The following is a 21,523-nucleotide window of genomic DNA, read 5'->3' as shown; positions in this document are numbered from 1 at the left end:
CTCCTTTATGCTCCTGATCCTTCACTGCCGCCAGCTGAAGAGCTCATGGGCCTCTCTGCATCAGAGATGACACCCTATTCTCTGTGTAGTGTACTACTTTTAAGCAGGGGCCACAGAACAGGGCGCCATTTGGGCTGCAGTTGTGTTGTCTGTTTTCAGTCAGGGTTTATAGACCTTCATTTTGGGGTGGATAATACCACCCCAAAAACAATATATTGATATTTGTTTAATTAGTACAATGTTGATACACTGCTTAGATGTTATTTCCCATCCACACATAATTTGATGCCCTCACCTTGAACTGAAAAAGCTAACGTTAGCTAGCCAAAAAAAAGCTGATTTGTGAGTAGCTGAAGCCTAATTCTGGCATTGATAACGTTCCTGAGTATCCCAGACCACCATCACTGCACCGCACTGGACTGCAAACGCATTAACAGTTTTCACGCACCACACTTTTTATCTCCAATATTCAAGCTATATGATTAATAATTGTTTTTCTGTCCTTTCTTTGAAGCTACTTGCTTTTTGTGGGTTGCTTTTTATCCACAGAATAGTCTATTGTGCCGTAAGACAAAGTGTCGCAAGTGATTTTCCATTTTGGAAACAAGCCTATGGCGATTTATTTACCAAGACAGAAGTACACAGCTGCATGGCTACATTTCACTACTGGGCTGTAGGCTATTCAGTCCAATCCAAACTGCTATCCTGTATTCTGTGTCCATGATCATCTATGTCCAGCTTTCAGCATTTAGTCTGCTCTATTCAGTAAGACAGCTGTGAGTAGGAAACGGTAATCCTATTTAATAGTCTGTGTATAGCTATGTAACCCGTAATTCTGGCTGTAACGATTCTACACTACCTCCGCCAGAGGACAAGTAAATTCAGCCACAAGCAAAATATGGGTTACAACGGAAAATGATTAACGGTTGTTCTTTCATTTCTCCAGCCAAGTGAACAGCTTCGTAGTCACGAAAAATCTTGTACTTTTTCTTTCCCTTCTCGTTTCTCTCTCTTTTTCCCCAACAAGAACAGGTGTCCCCTGAGTATTCAAAATAAAAGTTCACAAGGCATACAATTAATAAATTAATACTTTCTAAGGCTTACCAATATAAAAGCCAAAATGAACTAAGACTCAGGCACGTGCACGCTAAAGGGTTGACCTGCGCCGAGCACATGCCCTTTCCGGTTGACGTGGGCCGATCCGCCTTGGTGACATGAGTCGCGCACACCGACGGGCATGCTTCGTCCGTCTTTTTAACGCGCGTCACTCACTCCAACACATTGTCCTTTGAGCTGACAACTCCGCCCACCTTTTCAGATTCAGCACATGCCCCTCGGAAGGGGCACACCGTCCAATGAAATAATGGCCACCACGCGTCGTACGGATGTCTTTTGATTATTTATTTTTCTCACTGTCTTCCTTGTCAGCAGACACCGTGAGAACTACAAGAAAATAAAAGGTATAAAAGGTTTAAATTATATGTCTCTCAGTCATTTCATATATATTAAATTAGTATCCGTAACTGGCCCAAACGTTGGCGCTACAGAAATGTGCTGAAAACATATTAATTTACGGAAACCATCTCACATTATTCATTTAAAGGCACATCAACAAACATTATACAGCAATATAAACGAAATAAAATAATTACTCTTGGACCGCATGCAGAATAATATTATTTTGGGGCGCTGTTATGCTTTTCTGCACCCATGTTGCTCTCTGACCCACAAAGCCCTGGTCATGCTCTTAAACTTATCATGTGACCCATTGCACACTAAATTCAAATAAAACTTCTATAGAAGAGCACTAACATTTTAACAAACATAATTTTAAGGTGGTATATTTTAGACACATTTTATGGAGATAGAATACTGGTAAAATTTTTGTATTCACAGCATACCATCCACACATAAACTGTGATCATAACTACACAGCATACAATCCACACATGTAAACTGTGATCTGTATATACACAGCATACAATCCACACGTGTAAACTGTGATCATAAATACACAGCATACAATCCACACATGTAAACCGTGATCCATAAATACACAGCAGCGAATCCATGATTGTAAACCATGATTCATATATACACAGCATTATACTCACAAATGCATAGTTGGATATGTTACAAAAATGCACAAATGCCACAAAGGTATGTGGTGTATTGAGGGAAGGTATGTGGTGTATTGGAGCCAGATATGTGGTGTATTGGAGCCAGATATGTGGTGTATTGGAGCCAGATATGTGGTGTATTGGAGCCAGATATGTGGTGTATTGGAGCCAGATATGTGGTGTATTGGAGCCTGATATGTGGTGTATTGGAGCCTGATATGTGGTGTATTGGAGCCAGGTATGTGGTGTATTGGAGCCAGGTATGTGGTGTATTGGAGCCAGATATGTGGTGTATTGGAGCCAGGTATGTGGTGTATTGGAGCCAGATATGTGGTGTATTGGAGCCAGGTATGTGGTGTATTGGAGCCAGATATGTGGTGTATTGGAGCCAGGTATGTGGTGTATTGGAGCCAGATATGTGGTGTATTGGAGCCTGATATGTGGTGTATTGGAGCCAGATATGTGGTGTATTGGAGGAAGGTATGTGGTGTATTGGAGCCAGATATGTGGTGTATTGGAGCCAGATATGTGGTGTATTGGAGCCAGATATGTGGTGTATTGGAGCCTGATATGTGGTGTATTGGAGCCAGGTATGTGGTGTATTGGAGCCAGGTATGTGGTGTATTGGAGCCAGGTATGTGGTGTATTGGAGCCAGATATGTGGTGTATTGGAGCCAGATATGTGGTGTATTGGTAGGAAGTGGTACATGCTAAGTGAGCAACATGACGTCCTTTAAATGTACATGACAGTGTGTGTGTGTGTGTGTGTGTCTGTGTGTGTGTGTGTGTCTGTGTGTGTGTGTGTCTGTGTGTGTGTGTGTGTCTGTGTGTGTGTGTGAGAAAGAGGAAATGTTAATGATATTCATTTCATCAGGCATGTTGATGTTTGAAAACAATTAGCTTTTAGGAGAGCATCCTGCCAACTGTTTATCCTCTGCTATTTCAACCACTATTACATCAAAGGGCTATTAAACGTCATTACCATTTATCTTGTTTATTCAAAAACACAATAGTTACAGAGTTTTTTACATTTTATTGAATGAAATAGAATACATGTAACTCTTTTGGGGAGTATGTGTGTGTGTGTGGGTGTATGGTATGTGTGTGTGTGTGTGTGTCCCAAATGTCACCCTGATCCAAGTGGGCCTTTTTATAGTTGTGCACTAACAAAGAAATGCCTTTTGGAACGGTTATTGCCCTCCATTATTCCTTTACATGCAATTTGTACGAAGTTCCCATATCCATTTGTTTTAGAATGCAAGTCTATTCATACCAAGGTATTCACACGTCACATTTCATGTAGCCATTTTTGTCCAAGTGAATTCTGGGACGTGGGAAAGGTTTCACATTACCCCGCATTGTGGAGCCTTCTTTGGTTTCGACCTAACACAGGTCGAAACCAATCAGAAAATAATGTAAATATTGTTGACATTCCTTGAGGTACAGATCTTGTGCCATATTACATCTGTTTAGTTTTTTTTTTTGTTCACCAGTTATAAGAACTTATGAAGTTTGACACTGTTAAACTTGCTAACGGTCATTCATAACTACCTCATACACAAACGAGATGTAGCCACGACAATCTGATGCTGCAACTCCTCCTATCTAATGGACAACATTAGCCCACCTCTGATAAGCCTTTATTTGGGTAAGAAGCCAAACCTAACACAATTTCTGGCAATTAATTTTCGGCATGATGCCCATGGCTGTGTGATTTGCACGTTTGATCCATCACTTTCTTGCTAATAGTGATAAACGCGACCAAAATACCTTAAAATTTTGCCGAAACCTTTTCAAAACTGCAGTTGGCTCCTATCATTAGTCAGCATTTTATATTGTTTCCTATTTGTCTGACACAGCACCAGCAGCTACATTCAAGACAAGCTTATTCCACTTTCCGAGTACAGGTAGATAGGTAAAGTTTAATTCAAGACTTTAAACGATCAATCTTCCGATGTGATTTTTTTGTATTGACATGGTTTCAGAAAATCTTTTTTTCCCAATATTAATAATTGTAAATTAAAAGAAGAAACAAATAAGGATACAGGCAAACTGAGATAAACTATTATTAATTGTGTACCTGTTTGGTTTTCATTATATACTTAACTACCCACATATGATTTTGAAAGCAAACATCAGATATAGTTCTGCTGGTGTGTGTACTGTACATGAAGCTAACAACATTTTCCCAAGGCCAGGAACATTAGCAAACTAACTGGATGTGCATTATATCTGTTATATCAATCAGTGATTGGTTCATTATGGTTAGTTTTGTGCAACAGAGCCTTAAAGTCACAGCGTGTAAAAGTGTAGCGTGTGAAATTGGCGCTCTAGCTTATGTGATAACAGCCAGAGGCCGAACTTTACTCAAATCTCTCGGTTGGTTGCCAAAACAAATTCATCAACTTTGCTGCATGTTTTTCAGAAAAAAAAGGAGTAGTGGCTTGGTCAAAAACCAGGTCTTTGATTTGGTGGATGACTCAATGCTTTGTATGATTCCAGATGGGTACCCCCGTGACGAGATGATCTACCGATGGAGGAAGAACTCAGTGGAGACGGCAGACCAGAGGTCCTGGAGGCTCTATCAGTTTGACTTCATGGGGCTACGCAACATCACTGATATAGTCAAAACAACTGCAGGTTAGACGTGTGCACATTTGTGTGTGTTTGTGTGTGTGTGTGTGTGTGTGTGTGCCTCGTGTGTATGTGTGTTTGAATGTGTGTTTGTCCAGTGTATGTATGTGTACATGTGCCCGAGTTGTCTAGCACACATTCAAACTGATGTTGTTGAGGGAGTGGCGAAATGCTTGTGTCTCGGTTTTAAAAGCAATGCAGTAGATCAGGTGAAGAGAAGAAACTCCAATTTGATGTGTTCAGAATACAAAATAAACAGGATTTGAAATGAAACCAGATGGAAAGAGCACAGTCTTAATGATTTGCAATGGGAAGACTAATGGTACAGCAGAATGGATCAAGTGGAGCGTGCCTGTTCGTCTGTGTGAATTTGTGTGCATCTCTGTGTGTTTATAAGTGTGTGCGTGTGTTTGTGTGGGTATGAGAACTGTGACCCCTTACATAACTGCTTTCTTCCTAAATGTCCTTTGAGACAAATTGGAGTTGTCGCTTTCTTTTCTCTAAAAGCTTGACTCACCACCCCCCACAGAAAACACACTAACATAACTGTGGCTAATTTATCTGTGGGGTATATCCATGCAGACCAACACAGGATGCTGTGTTGTGGTGAAGACTTGACCAGCAGTTTTGCTCTTAGCTCCCTTGCTGTCCTGCATGCGACCAGCAGCAGCCCAACAGCTGGTGACTCCTTCCAGCCAAATCAGTCTTGTTAGCCAATAATATGCGTCCATTTTGATAGGTAACAGAAGGCAGGCACTCTAAATTCAATATCAATTATGTTAAGATAAGACAACCATGCATAATGTACCTAGCAAACAGGGAATGTTCAGGGCGACAAGGACACAACCTCCTAATGTACTGCAGACGTCATTAACCACTTGTTGTTGTTTTCACGCACGATTCTGCTGATCGGGCGTCCTGTGGTCTCTCCGGGGCAACTGCGTGGCGGTTATTAGTTCCTGTGGTCTCTCTGGGAGACTGCATGGCGGTTATGGTGTCCTGTGGTCTCTCCGGGAGACTGCATGGCGGTTATGGTGTCCTGTGGTCTCTCCGGGAGACTGCATGGCGGTTATGGTGTCCTGTGGTCTCTCCGGGAGACTGCGTGGCGGTTATGGTGTCCTGTGGTCTCTCCGGGAGACTGCATGGCGGTTATTGTGTCCTGTGGTCTCTCCGGGAGACTGCATGGCGGTTATGGTGTCCTGTGGTCTCTCCGGGAGACTGCTTGGCGGTTATGGTGTCCTGTGGTCTCTCCGAGAGACTGCGTGGCGGTTATGGTGTCCTGTGGTCTCTCCGGGAGACTGCATGGCGGTTATGGTGTCCTGTGGTCTCTCCGGGAGACTGCGTGGCAGTTATGGTGTCCTGTGGTCTCTCCGGGAGACTGCATGGCGGTTATGGTGTCCTGTGGTCTCTCCGGGAGACTGCGTGGCGGTTATGGTGTCCTGTGGTCTCTCCGGGAGACTGCGTGGCGGTTATGGTGTCCTGTGGTCTCTCCGGGAGACTGCGTGGCGGTTATGGTGTCCTGTGGTCTCTCCGGGAGACTGCGTGGCGGTTATGGTGTCCTGTGGTCTCTCCGGGAGACTGCGTGGCGGTTATGGTGTCCTGTGGTCTCTCCGGGAGACTGCGTGGCGGTTATGGTGTCCTGTGGTCTCTCCGGGAGACTGCGTGGCGGTTATGGTGTCCTGTGGTCTCTCCGGGAGACTGCGTGGCGGTTATGGTGTCCTGTGGTCTCTCCGGGAGACTGCGTGGCGGTTATGGTGTCCTGTGGTCTCTCCGGGAGACTGCGTGGCGGTTATGGTGTCCTGTGGTCTCTCCGGGAGACTGCGTGGCGGTTATGGTGTCCTGTGGTCTCTCCGGGAGACTGCGTGGCGGTTATGGTGTCCTGTGGTCTCTCTGGGAGACTGCGTGGCGGTTATGGTGTCCTGTGGTCTCTCCGGGAGACTGCGTGGCGGTTATGGTGTCCTGTGGTCTCTCCGGGAGACTGCGTGGCGGTTATGGTGTCCTGTGGTCTTTCCAGGCGATTATGTGGTGATGACGGTGTTCTTCGACCTGAGCAGAAGGATGGGCTACTTCACCATCCAGACCTACATCCCCTGCATTCTCACCGTGGTCCTGTCCTGGGTCTCCTTCTGGATCAAGAAGGACGCCACGCCCGCCAGGACAGCACTAGGTAATCACACCTCAGTGACAACTCGACGTAAATTGGAACTAGTTGTTTTAGTTTGCATGGAAAATGCTCTCAAATGCACTCGGACTGCAAAGGAAATGTGATGGTGATGATCACTTGACTAGGTGATACTTACAGGTCTTCGGTTAGTCTGTCGGTTCCATCTTGTCACTAATTATAAAAACTAATGATAAAGTGACAAATAATTAATTAGCATCTCAGCTATTTGGGGATTTATTTTATAATAATCTTATAAAATTACCAAACACAATTTATAAACTGTCATAATTTACTTAATTCAGATAATTCTTCATACACTGAAACATGAAAATGGGGGAACATTTTTATGCTCTGACAATCACAAATATTAGAAACTGTGAACCATGCAGTGCTTGCTTTCTTCTCAAGGATTGCTAACTCTTCAGTGTTAATGTATTTATCTTCTCCTTGCTGTGGTCTTTGTCTCTGAGCTGATTTCAAATAAAAAATGTCTAAATCTAACCAGAACTAGCTAAACAACTACGGAAGTTATGTTTGTAATGGCTGCTTAAAGAAAGCAGAATCAAGGATTACAGATTATTTGGGCCGTTTACTGCTTTCCGGGTGAGGAACCCTATAAGATCATGTAGAAATTGTCTCAGTTTTATTTTTGAGAGGCGGATGCTCTGGTACATTGAAATATACCAGACAGATGGTTAGGGGAGATGTTTCCATGTAGATAATGATTCCATCTGACATGAGACACGGATAAGATCCATGACTGACTCTCCAAAGCCACTCTGTCTTTGAAACACAAAGTGAACTGGCCTGCATTAGGAACTAAAGAAGATGAGAGAGATGGCGAGGAAAAGACATGAATGGGGAAGGGGGAGAAATAGAGAGACAGAGGGGAGATGAATGGAGGAAGAGGAAGATGCAGGTAAAGAGTGGGAAAGAGAGAGTGAGATGGAGGGAGAGGGAAGGAGAGAGAGGGCAGGGAAAAGAAGAGAGGGGACATAGTCTGGGAAGAAAACGGTGATGTATGCAATTAATCTGTCCTACAAAAAAAGTCATTAAGCCTTCAGCAGCTGAAAGGGGAAAAAATAATAGATATTTGCCTTTCCAGTGAGATGGCTTGATCGATAAAATAGAGAGAGAAGGAGAGAGTGACGGACGAGATGAGAGAGTGAGAGAGAGAGAGAGAGAGAGAGAGAGAGAAAGGGGGATGAGTGTAAAGATGAGAAATAAAAATGGAAGGCCACTTTTCGATTCACATTTGCGACTGTAATTAACGGATGTTCTCGATTTACGGCAAAAAAAAATGCTCCTAGTAGCCACTGGGATGATATTGCAAAACATTTGTCATTTGCCAACTTGGCCTACGAGGGCAGCATTTTATCTTAACCAATACACTTCCCTACAATAATGGAACCTAATCACATTCCACGTTTAAACGATGCAGCAAATCATAATCATGTGCTGAAAATTAAAGGGGTTTGTTTTCTTGTTGATAGCCTACGCTCAACTCCACATTCAAGCAAATGTTTCCATAAAGTAACATTTTATCGCCCTGGAACCTATCATGCACAAAGAAGGCGGAACTCATTTCCAAAATAGCTAGTTTCATCTTGTACACTGCAAAAACATAAGGACGCAAGACACACTTGCTCGGTGAAACCATAAAAAGTAAGAGTTCTGATGTTTGGAGGGTGTTTGAATGAGAAGATTTATGATAATCAGAGAAAACAAATTGTGTGTGTATGGAGGGCAGTGCATGTGAAAGCCGACAAAAAGTCAATTATACGATCCCATGGTTGAATGCTAATGATTTATAGCTTAATATTGTTTAATGATAAGAACCCACGGAGAATACATTATCTAGTTTTTTCAATACCTTATACAGATAGACGAGAACAGAGGGAGAAAGTGGAGCTCAGTTTTATTTTTGAGTAACAGGACAGGTCAAAGTGGGAATTGAACCGACTCACTTCTATCGTAAGCAGTACGCTCCAAGTAGCTCAACTGACAGAGCATGGCATTTACAATGCTAGGATTCTGGGTTAGATTCCCACTGGGGACATTATACGGTCCGGCCAAGGGTATTCTCTCAGGTTTATTATAGATTATATGGTCTGGCTGAGGGTATTCTCTCAGGTTTATTATAGATTATATGGCCTGGCTGAGGGTATTCTCTCAGGTTTTTTATAGATTATATGGTCTGGTATTCTCTCAGGTTTATTATAGATTATATGGTCTGGCTGAGGGTATTCTCTCAGGTTTTTTATAGATTATATGGCCTGGCTGAGGGTATTCTCTCAGGTTTATTATAGATTATACGGTCTGGCCGAGGGTATTCTCTCAGGTTTATTATAGATTATATGGTCTGGCTGAGGGTATTCTCTCAGGTTTTTTATAGGTTATACGGTCTGGCCAAGGGTATTCTCTCAGGTTTTTTATAGGTTATATGGAGAAAGTGGAGCTCAGTTTTATTTTTGAGTAACAGGACAGGTCAAAGTGGGAATTGAACCGACTCACTTCTATCGTAAGCAGTACGCTCCAAGTAGCTCAACTGACAGAGCATGGCATTTACAATGCTAGGATTCTGGGTTAGATTCCCACTGGGGACATTATACGGTCCGGCCAAGGGTATTCTCTCAGGTTTATTTTTGATTACAAGGTCTGGCCGAGGGTATTCTCAAGTTTATCATAGATTATACAGTCTTGCCAAGGGTATTCTCTCAGGTTTATTATAGATGATATGGTCTGGCCGAGGGTATTCTCTCAGGTTTATTATAGATTATATGGCCTGGCTGAGGGTATTCTCTCAGGTTTATTATAGATTATATGGCCTGGCTGAGGGTATTCTCTCAGGTTTATTATAGATTATATGGCCTGGCTGAGGGTATTCTCATAGTGTGGTCCTTAAAATGACCACCTAAATCAGAATACTAAGACACCTGAGGACACACACGTCTCTCATCCCAGCTCCCAATTACAATCCTCCTGTCTCAATGTCCCATTCATTACAATCCTCCTGTCTCAATGTCCCATTCATTACAATCCTCCTGTCTCAATGTCCCATTCTTTACAATCCTCCTGTCTCAATGTCCCATTCATTACAATCCTCCTGTCTCAATGTCCCATTCATTACAATCCTCCTGTCTCAATGTCCCATTCATTACAATCCTCCTGTCTCAATGTCCCATTCATTACAATCCTCCTGTCTCAATGTCCCATTCGTTTCAATCCTCCTGTCTCAATGTCCAATTCATTACAATTCTCCTGTCTCAATGTCCCATTCGTTTCAATCCTCCTGTCTCAATGTCCAATTCATTACAATTCTCCTGTCTCAATGTCCCATTCATTACAATCCTCCTGTCTCAATGTCCCATTCATTACAATCCTCCTGTCTCAATGTCCCATTCATTACAATCCTCCTGTCTCAATGTCCCATTCATTACAATCCTCCTGTCTCAATGTCCCATTCATTACAATCCTCCTGTCTCAATGTCCCATTCATTACAATCCTCCTGTCTCAATGTCCCATTCGTTTCAATCCTCCTGTCTCAATGTCCAATTCATTACAATCCTCCTGTCTCAATGTCCCATTCATTACAATCCTCCTGTCTCAGCATCTCATTTATTACAATCCTCTTCAGTCCTCCTCTTTCAATTTCACAGAGTGTATAAAGGGTTACTGCATGTATTGCAAGGCTGAGCTGCAGTACCTGTTGTTCCGAGCTGAAACTATGTTAATAAGTGCCAGGTGTTGTCTCAGAAATCACCCTATTCACTAAATAGTGCACTTGTTTTCACCAGGGTAGTGCACTACAGAGGCGAGAGGGGGCCATCCTAGTGAAATAGGGCTGGAGGCGTCAGGGAGGCAGAGTAACAGGTGAGGGCGATGACTGTGGCCAGCGGAGGCTGAAGGGAGAAGAAATTGAGCGGGAGATGAGGCAAGAACCTCGCCGGGCAGCCTAAAATAAATGCAGCCCTCTTGTTTCCATAGAAACCTCTGAAAAACACAGTGGTGCAGTCACCACAGTTTTACTCTCAGGCATCCTTATGATGTTCAGGAGAGAGAGAGAGAGACAGAATCACAGACAGACACAGAGAGTAAGCTAAAGAGAAAGCACAGAGTGACTTTTCACGCAAGTGCGTGTGGGAGGAAGAGATTCTCACTGCAGTTTTTTATGCACCGAACATATTGACAAATGTCTAGGGAGAAAGGAAAGGAAAGGTCTGAGCATGACTAGAAACTGAAAATCCTTAAAAGGAACTTCTGGAATTTGGCAGTGAATCCTTTCGTCTACTTTGTAATATTAGACGGAGTACATGTAACATGGATCACGTCTTCCAAGCGGCCAGGATGACATGCATGAATCAACATCAGATAGAATCTTTAATAAAAAGACGGCTTATTTAATTTGCGGTTAATCGAGGAAAATGCCTTGTTGTCAGCATTGTTGTCATTTAGCAAACCAATAAGACTATTCAGATGTTCCTAGTTTTTCACCTACTAGTTACTATTCAAACCCGATTCCAAAAAAGTTGGGACACTGTACAATTCCATCCATCATCTTCCGCTTATCCGGGGCCGGGTCGCGGGGGCAGCAGTCTAAGCAGAGATGCCCAGACATCCCTCTCCCCAGACACTTCCTCCAGCTCTTCCAGGGGGACACTGAGGCGTTCCCAGGCCAGCCGGGAGACATAGTCCCTCCAGCGTGTCCTAGGTCTTCCCTGGGGTCTCCTACCGGTGGGACGGGACCGGAACACCTTCCCAGGAAGGCGTTCCGGAGGCATCTGAAACAGATGCCCAAGCCATATCAGCTGACCCCTCTCGATGTGGAGGAGCAGCGGCTCTACTCTGAGCTCCTCCCGGGTGACCGAGCTATTCACCCTATCTCTAAGGGATCGCCCAGCCACCCTGCGGAGAAAGCTCATTTCGGCCGCCTGTATCCGGGATCTTGTCCTTTCGGTCATGACCCAAAGCTCGTGACCATAGGTGAGAGTAGGAACGTAGATTGACCGGTAAATCGAGAGCTTCGCCTTGCGGCTCAGCTCTTTCTTCACCACGACAGATCGATACATCGACCGCATTACTGCAGAAGCTGCACCGATCCGTCTGTCAATCTCCCGTTTCATCCTTCCCTCACTCGTGAACAAGACCCCTAGATACTTAAACTCCTCCACTTGAGGCAGGCACTCTCCACCAACATGAAGTGGGCAAGCCACCCTTTTCCAATCGAGGACCATGGCCTCGGATTTGGAGTTACTGATTCTCATCCCCACTGCTTCACACTCGGCTGCAAACCCTGTACAATTGTGAATAAAAACAGAATGCAATGATGGGTTTCAAATTTCAATATTTTATTCAGAATACAACATAGATGACATATCAAATGTTTAAACTGAGAAAATGTATCACTTTAAGGGAAAAATAAGTTGATTTTAAATTTCATGGCATCAACACATCTCAAAAAAGTTGGGACAAGGCCATGTTTACCACTGTGTGGCATCCCCTCTTCTTTTTATAACAGACTGCGAACGTCTGGGGAATGAGGAGACAAGTTGCTCAAGTTTATGAATAGGAATGTTGTCCCATTCTTGTCTAATACAGGCTTCTAGTTGCTCAACTGTCTTAAGTCTTCTTTGTCGCACCTTCCTCTTTATGATGCGCCAAATGTTTTCTATGGATGAAAGATCTGGACTGCAGGCTGGCCATTTCAGTGCCCGGATCCTTCTTATATGCAGCCATGACATTTTAATTGATGCAGTATGTGGTCTGGCATTGTCATGTTGGAAAATGCAAGGTCTTCCCTGAAAGAGACGACGTCTGGATGGGAGCACATGTTGTTCTAGAACTTGGATATAACTGTAAAATGTACCCAAACTAGGTCACCCAGCATTGGTTCTGTCTGCAGATTTCCCTGGGAATTCTGGATTTGGCTCCGACATTTTGATGCAATCGTGGATTGTTTCCATCTAGTGTGTTTGTGTTATGCGACTTGTGAAATTATGTGTGAATTCTGAAGAATCTTTAAAATGTTCTGCATGTTTGTCGTGTAATGGTGATCAATAACACCCAGCGCTCATTTGGATACCAGTGTAAAGTCTGTGTTCAACATGCCGAACGTAGAATTTGTGTTGTGAGCTGAAGTGTAAAGGGCTTCTGACAGCCATTACTAAAAGCTTCTTCAACTATGTTCTTAACTTCAAAACCAGCATGCCGGCCCATGAATATGTCTGCTGTCATTATGTCCGGGCGGGTCTGAGGCCTGGCCAAATGGCAAAACCTGTCTGAACGTGTCACAGTCAACAGAGCTGAGTGGCTGGTGTTCCTGCCCTGTCAAGAAAACCAGTTATCCAGACTAATAGAATAACTGTGCTAAAAGGGGATGGAGAAAGCAGATGCTGAGGCCCTGAGGTAAAAATTCAAAGGACAGAAAGAGAGCTCAACCTCCCGTGTGCGTTCCGAATGCCACCCAAACGCAGCGCTCTATGGCCCATGTTTAGCTGTCTCTCTCTCGCCCTGCCAGGTATAACCACGGTGTTGACCATGACCACTCTGAGCACAGTAGCCAGGACGTCGCTGCCCCGGGTCTCGTACGTGACGGCCATGGACCTGTTTGTCACTGTCTGTTTCCTGTTTGTGTTCGCTGCGTTGATGGAGTACGCCGCCCTCAACTACTATTCTTACGGCACCAGCCCCAAACCCAGGAAGGCCCAAAGAATGGTCAGTAAAAACCTCCTGTATAAAGCCTTCCTTTATAAAATCCCCCTGCATAAAACCCTCCTTTATAAAACCTGTCTGTCTGAACCACGCCTGTGTAAAATGCGCCTGTCAAAAACTATGACTATACAAAACACAGAGCCCAGATGACGGCTGATTAAGAACTCTTCGGTCCTGGGCTTTGTTGTTGTTGTTTTCTAAATTAAAATGTCTCAAACAGCTGTTTTATGGTGGCATTACAACCTAGAGGATCCACTTGAGCTACTGTCTTCTCGTTAGTTTAGCCAGCTACTGAGGAGTGGACCTTTTAACTCACCTAGTGCTGAGTAGTTGAGATCAATATTCCTTCCGAGGCTATTCTCCTCTCTGATCCTGGGTCCGCGGAGACATCACAAATGGTACCCTGTCCATTACATAGTACACTCCTTTTGACCAGAGCCCCATTGTAGCATTGCAGTGTGGTTTGAGTCTTTTCCTGGGTTATGGGACGTGAGGGAGAAACTGCCATCCAGTGTTTTCCGGATGAAGATGGGCCCTTTCGGACTAATCCGGGCTGATTGGATCAGAATTTCCCCTCCCGTACTGTCTCAGCAACCACCCCACCCACAGGGACAGATGTTATTATTCCAGCCTGGAATGAGATTCCAGCCTGCAGAAGAATTGTTTGTTTTCCGTCATTTATATGAATTCTCTATACATTACTGACACTGACCTTGATTATCTATTCTGTGTGTACAGTGTGGGAAAAAAGGATTTGATCCCTTGCTGATTTTGTGTGTTTGCCCACTGACAAAGAAATTATCAGTATATAATCTTAATGCTAGGTTTATTTGAACAGTGAGTGACAGAATAACAATAAAAAAAATCAATTTTATTGCATTTAAATGCATTTTAATGAGTGAAATAAGTGATCCCCTCTCAATCAGAAAGATTTCTGGCTCCCAGGTGTCTTTTATACAGGTATCGAGCTGAGATTAGGAGCACACTCTTAAAGGGAGTGCTCCTAATCTCAGTTTGTTAACTGTATAAAAGACACTTGTCCACAGAAGCAATCAATCAATCAGATTCCAAACTCTCCACCATGGCCAATACCAAAGAGCTGTCCAAGGATGTCAAGGACAAGATTGTAGACCTACACAAGGCTGGAATGGGCTACAAGACCATCGCCAAGCAGTTTGGTGAGAAGGTGAAAAAAGTTGGTGCGATTATTCGCAAATGGAAGAAACACAAAATAATTGTCAATCTCTCTCGGTCTGGGGCTCCATGCAAGATCTCACCTTGTGGAGTTGCAATGATCATGAGAACGGTGAGGAATCAGCCCAGAACTACACAGGAGGATCTTGTCAATGATCTCAAGGCAGCTGGGACCATAGTCACCAAGAAAACAATTGGTAACACACTATGCCGTGAAGGATTGAAATCCTGCAGCTCCCTTAAGGTCCCCTGCTCAAGAAAGCACATGTACAGGCCTGTCTGATGTTTGCCAATGAACATCTGATGGATTCAGAGGCCAAAATTCTGAGACCAAAATTTTGCTCTTTGGCATCAACTCAACTTGGAGGAGGAGGAATGCTGCCTATGACTCCAAGAACACCATCCCCACCGTCAAACATGGAGGTGGAAACATTATGCTTTGGAGGTGTTTTTCTGCTAAGGGGACAGGAAAACTTCACTGCATCAAAGGGATAATGGATGGGGCCCATCTACCGTCAAATCTTGGGTGAGAAAATGGGTCATGGATGGATATTCCAGCATGACAATGACTCAAAACACATGGTGTGTGTTTTGAGTCATTGTCAAAGGAGTGGCTCAAGAAGAAGCACATTTAGGTCCTGGAGTGGCCTAGCCAGTCTCCAGACCTTAATCTCATAGAAAATGTGTGGAGGGAGCTGAAGGTTTGAGTTGCCAACCGTCAGCTTCGAAACCTTAATGACTTGGAGAAGATCTGCAAAGAGGAGTGGGACAAAATTCCCCCTGATATGTGGGAAAACCTGGTGGCCGACTACAAGAAACGTCTGACCTCTGTGATTGCCAACAAGGGTTTTGCCACCAAGTACCAAGTCATGTTTTACAGAGGGGTCAAATACTTATTTCACTCAATAAAATGCTAATCAATTTACAACATTTTGTGTATTTCTGGATTTTTTTGTTGTTATTCTGTCTCTCACTGTTCAAATAAACCTACCATTAAAATTATAGACCGATCATTTCTTTGTCAGTGGGCAAATGTACTAAATCAGCAGGGGATCAAATACTTTTTTCCTCACTGTAAGTTGTTACAATGACAGGGTCATTCATCGATAAGTGTTGTTCCTGAAGCCCATGTGCTGTCAGTTAAATAACCCAGGCCTTCGGTGGTCCTGTGAGCCAGTTACTTCACAGTCCACTCTAAATGATTTAAACACTAACTGTGAAGCAGTTGTGATAGCTGTGTTCTGACTGAAAGGCTTTGTTGTCATTTTCATTGTCTCTGAAGTTGTTAGGGAGCCTTTGTTGCTGTTGGCCCCTGTCTTAGATTGAGAGGCATACAGTATATAAAAATCTCCCCCTTCTTAGGTCTCTTAATGAGGTCAGGGATGGGGCAGAACAGCACTCAAGGCCTGTGGGCCCAGATCAAAAGTAGTGCACTATATAGAGAATGGGGTGACATTTGGGATGCAAATATAATATTCTAGCTCCCAAAACTGAGTGACAGACCTTCTGTTTTGCTTACTGCTCATATTAAATCCATGACGGTGCATTTCCTAGTCTCAGTATAACGTCATGGTCCCTGCCAACTGAGCCTCTCAATCTACCCCCCCCCCACCCCTCCATCTCCCGCTCTCGCTCTATTTCTGTCTGTGTGTGTGTTTTCTTTCTCCTCTCAATTTCGATGTACTGGCATGGGAATCATTTGTTTACATTGTCCAAGCAGGGAGATAAGAAGACATTCTAGTAGATGTTCTAAGACATTCTAGTAAACCTAAGAAGACATTCTAGTAGACGTTCTAAGAGAACATTCTAGTAGATGTTCTAAGAAGACATTCTAGTAGACCTTCTAAGAAGACATTCTAGTAGAGGTTCTAAGAAGACATTATTGTAGACGTTCTAAGAAGACATTCTAGTAGACCTTCTAAGAAGACATTTTTGTAGACGTTCTAAGAAGACATTCTAGTAGATGTTCTAAGACATTCTAGTAGACGTTCTAAGAAGGCATTCTTCTAGACATTCTAAGAAGACATTATTGTAGACGTTCTAAGAAGACATTCTATTAGACCTTCTAAGAAGACATTTTTGCAGATGTTCTAAGACATTCTAGTAGACGTTCTAAGAAGACATTCTAGTAGACGTTCTAAGAAGACATTCTAGTAGACATTCTAAGACATTCTAGTAGATGTTCTAAGAAGGCATTCTTGTAGACGTTCTAAGAAGACATTCTTGTAGATGTTCTAAGAAGACATTCTTGTAGAGGTTCTAAGAAGACATTCTAGTAGACGTTCTAAGAAGACACCACACACACAAATATTTTAGGAAGGATAAGCCTCCCCAGTCTCCCCCTCATCACTCCCAAACCCTTTCAATCCCTTCCTCCCCCTCAAAAACACTATACCAACCAATGTTCTCCCCTTCCCTCCAACTGCCTCCCTGCTTCCGCCTCCCCCATCTCCCCCTCATCAACCCCACCTCCCAATCAATCCCTTCTGCCCACTTCGAAAACACTATACTGACCAATTTTCTCTCCCACTCTCTCTCCCACACTCCCATTCCCTCGCCCCACCCCCCTCTCGCTCTCCAGAAGTACTCTGTGCTGGACGTGAGACCACCGCCCGCCGTCATCGCACTGAACAACTCCTTGCTCAACAACTCCATGTACAGCAACTCAGTGTCCTGGCAGGAGTTTGAGGACACGTGTGTCTACGAGTGTCTGGACGGGAAGGACTGCCAGAGCTTCTTCTGCTGTTACGACGAGTGTCGAGACGGCGGCTGGAGAAAAGGACGAGTCCACATAGATATCCTGGAGCTGGACGCTTACTCCAGGGTCTTCTTCCCCACCTCCTTCATCCTTTTTAATGTAGTCTACTGGGTGAGCTATCTGTACCTTTAGCAGCCTGCCCAGGATAGGCTGCCTACAGCCTTACCACCTCATAGGGACTGGCGCCATGGACTTTTAGCCTCTCAGAGACAGAAAGACGCCATAGAAAATAAAGGTATGGTCATGTGAGACAGACACAAACAACAAGACTTTCCGAGGGGAGAAGCCAAATAACTCATGGTTTCGTCTGAAGCAGTAATCTGAAAACGGGGGTGGGGGGGGGGGGGGGGGGGCAGCAAAAGTCCTGTCCTAAGGCCGTTGTGAAAGTCCCGCTCTGTCCTACGGACATCTGCTGGGGTTTCTCGACAGGGTCCTGCCTTTATCTATTTCAGGTAACAGATACAGATACAGCCACACTCTACACACATTGGACAGTCACATGTGGGACCGTTTGAGGAAGACAGGGATGACGATGACGACGAAGATGCTGAATCCTTAGCAAAAGCACAAACCTCTTTGTCAAGGTAATGAACACAAAGGGTCGTTCTTAGAGGCCGAGCCCAGTCACCCAGCTCTCAGTCAAAACCTGTGTAATGGTGGCCTGTGAGGGACATTCACAACCATCAACAGTGCCTTCCTCTGGGGTTGGGGGGGGGGGGGGGTTGCAGCGGCTGCTCATTGGAATTAATTCAGTAGAACAGCCGCCGGCATTAAAGTCACTGATTACGTAATAGGTGGCCTGGCTGAAGGTATCTATTCGTAAGAGGTTTCTATTCTTAAGAGAGTTCTATTCGTAAGAGGTTTCTATTCTTAAGAGAGTTCTATTCTTAAGAGAGTTCTATTCATAAGAGAGTTCTATTCGTAAGAGAGTTCTATTCGTAAGAGAGTTCTATTCGTAAGAGGGTTCTATAAGTAAGGCAGTTCTATTCATAAGAGAGTTCTATTCATAAGAGGGTTCTATTCATAAGAGAGTTCTATTCAAAAGAGAGTTCTATTCATAAGAGGGTTCTATTCGTAAGAGAGTTCTATTCGTAAGAGGGTTCTATAAGTAAGGCAGTTCTATTCATAAGAGGGTTCTATTCATAAGAGAGTTCTATTCGTAAGAGGGTTCTATAAGTAAGGCAGTTCTATTCGTAAGAGGGTTCTATAAGTAAGGCGGTTCTATTCGTAGGAGGGTTCTATAAGTAAGGCGGTTCTATTCGTAAGTCCATTCTATTTGCTTCTTTAGCAGGGAGACTGAAGGGCCTTGGGCGGGTTTTGACTGACTGCTGCTGTGGTCATTCTTTCCTTACTACAAGAACACTAAACATTATTAGGATAATATCACTTATTGAGTTCATTTTACTGAGTATCATTGAGTTAAAATCACTAAATACTACTGAGTTAATATCACTAAGAATGAAGGGTATGTCCCTGCATGTTCACGGGTGGCACCACTCCACCCCCATGCTTTCTTAATGCTATGTTATTAAGTACTGTACTAAATCTATAAATATAGTTTTATAACATTTCCCCCCCTAAATCATACGCTGAATCTGGCTGACATATTATGCATGTGTAGTAAGGGATACAGATACAATTTCAAATGGTTGTGCGATACAGATTTGAAATTTTTGAAGTCTTATTTTCATGCCTCATTTGAACATTTCTGCCCCCTAATCGTCAAGGGTTCACAGAGAGCTTTAACGGAACCCCCCCCCAGGTGTTGCATAGCAACCATTTCCAGCCAGATTGCTTAGTGTACGTCAGACTGAAGAGATTAGGCGGAGATTGATGCTCCTCATTACCAGGTGATGATTAGATAGCCTTTCCCCCACGTACATAAGATAGTTTGGAGTGGAGCCAGCAGGTTGAAGTTACCCAAACGGCACTGTACTGCGTTCCCTATATAATACACAACTTTTCACTAGAGCCCATAGCACACCATTCCCTATGTAGTACATTACTTTTCACCAGAGCCCATAGCACACCATTCCCTATGTAGTAAATTACTTTTCACCAGAGCCCATAGCACACCATTCCCTATGTAGTACATTACTTTTCACCAGAGCCCATAGCACACCATTCCCTATGTAGTACATTAGTTTTCACCAGAGCCCACCGACTAAACGTCTCAAAAACGTGGTCATTAAGATGCCAGCCCGGAGACGCCCATAGCCCGTTATCATCAGCCTGAGGACTTGCAGCACATCCCATCACAGCCCACAATTGCACAACCCTGAAACGTCAGGAACGACGAGAACGCCGAAGTCAATATCTAAGAATGCAGAGCTCCAGTCAGATTCCGGAAATGGGGTGTAACAGAAATGCATCTCCAATCAGGAAGACCTTGAGAGTCTTCACCACGTTTCCGGTAATTCCCAGATGACTGGCTCTTTTCAACCCTTGTGTCCATCATGGCCTTTATATCCAAATGGCAGCGAAACTCTTGGCTTGAATAGTAGTATCTACTGTATTACATGATATAAATCTGTAGCTCTGTACCTTCACATTTCTATGTTTGTGTCATCATTTATTTTTCCACATTGAGGTGGTTTTTGATGGCAGCCAGTGACTTGCCTTAGTGTTGCCCGCCCATAACTTAGCAGCTTTTCACCTTGAAATAGTTAGACGTCCTCAGTCTGACGCTTCCATGAACAAGGAATTGATCTGAGCCACGGGCAGCCTGCTTCAGTAGAACATTTCAATGTTCTTCAGCGTACTTTTGTTGTCTTTGTTTGCTATTTGCCAAATACTTGACAAGTTATTTTGCTCACTCTTGTTTTATTTCTGTCCGGTAGACTCAACGCACACTGTTAAAGGACGGGCTTCAATCTGAAACCACACTGGATAATTAAAGGCAATTTCCAATTGAGCTTGCATCTGAATTGTGTATCCTGAACGTGATCGGATTGAATCCCATCTTAGAATGGTTATATCTAATCATTCTAACTTTGTAGCATCTTTGGTACAGCATTCCTTAGCGCTCGGTGCTACTGCATCAGGCCACTGTGAAGATGGACCCATTTCGCTCACTGGCTTATAATTGACACATTTCTGTAAAGAGGCGAGTTGAGCGGCAGTGTCAAACACCACCAACCCTTAAATGGAACTGTCATTTATTTTCTATGAAAATCTCAACAAAAAAAAAAGTTTTTTCTTGATGCCACTACATCGGTGTTGAATTGGCTTTGAGGTGTTCTGGAGTTTGTCTAGTGCTCGGTTTATGATGCGTGTAAATGAGATGATGGGAATTACCCCCAAGTGGACTCTTGATTTCAGAGTACTGTCTCCAGAAGTGGTGCAAAGGGGCTGCTTTGTAGGCGATTCTTAGATTGCATACATTGCTGGAATGTACTGTAGTGTTATGTTGAACAACAATCTTGGTGAGAATTCATTTTCAAGTCAACCACACCAATTTCCTTTCTCATTGAAACGTGTTGACGGAGAAGTAGAATGTCATGCTTATAACAGAAAGAAACCACAGATGATTCAGAAGTGAGACAGAGTGGTATCTGGTGCCGGTCCTCTTGAATGCACTTTTGATGCACTTATACAATAATCAGCCCCTGTACTGTGCCCATCAAAGAGAAAAATACCCAGACAAAAGCCATGATTTACTGCACTTGCACTCTACTCTGCCTCGTGAGGTTCCTTTGCAAACAAAAGGATCCCAACATCTAATATATCCTTTGAAACGTGGACGTTATATTTGTGTAAATCTACAATCGACCTGGTGGGATCCTGTTGTTTTCCATGTCAACAGCAGTGGTTGTTGAACAATGACAAAGGCAATTCCTGTCCTTCCCTGAGCCTTGTTCAGTTCCTCCATTATGTTTTCATTGCTTTGAGATTAATGTTGTACAGCCAGAACACTACTTTAGGGCAGCGTCCAAAATGGC

General features: G+C 43.7%; 1 protein-coding gene across 2 annotated transcripts in view; it reads left to right on the top strand.

Annotated features, from left to right (window-relative positions):
- Nucleotides 1–17,895, top strand: part of LOC105027379 (gamma-aminobutyric acid type A receptor subunit gamma3) — a 130,288-nt gene extending 112,393 nt beyond the window's left edge. For both annotated transcript variants that reach the window (XM_013134824.4, XM_034293670.1), the window contains 4 exons: nt 4,623–4,760; nt 6,769–6,921; nt 13,437–13,633; nt 17,406–17,895. In XM_013134824.4, coding sequence (XP_012990278.3) covers nt 4,623–4,760; nt 6,769–6,921; nt 13,437–13,633; nt 17,406–17,714 — 797 coding nt within the window. In that variant the 3' untranslated portion in view covers nt 17,715–17,895. The remainder of the gene's footprint in view (nt 1–4,622; nt 4,761–6,768; nt 6,922–13,436; nt 13,634–17,405) is intronic.
- The last annotated feature ends 3,628 nt before the right edge of the window (nt 17,896–21,523 follow it).

The sequence above is a fragment of the Esox lucius genome, chromosome 8 (assembly GCF_011004845.1).
Source record: "Esox lucius isolate fEsoLuc1 chromosome 8, fEsoLuc1.pri, whole genome shotgun sequence".
Taxonomy (NCBI): Eukaryota; Metazoa; Chordata; class Actinopteri; order Esociformes; family Esocidae; genus Esox; species Esox lucius.
Note: the sequence above shows the minus strand (reverse complement) of the source record. Positions and strands in the feature narration are given on the sequence as shown.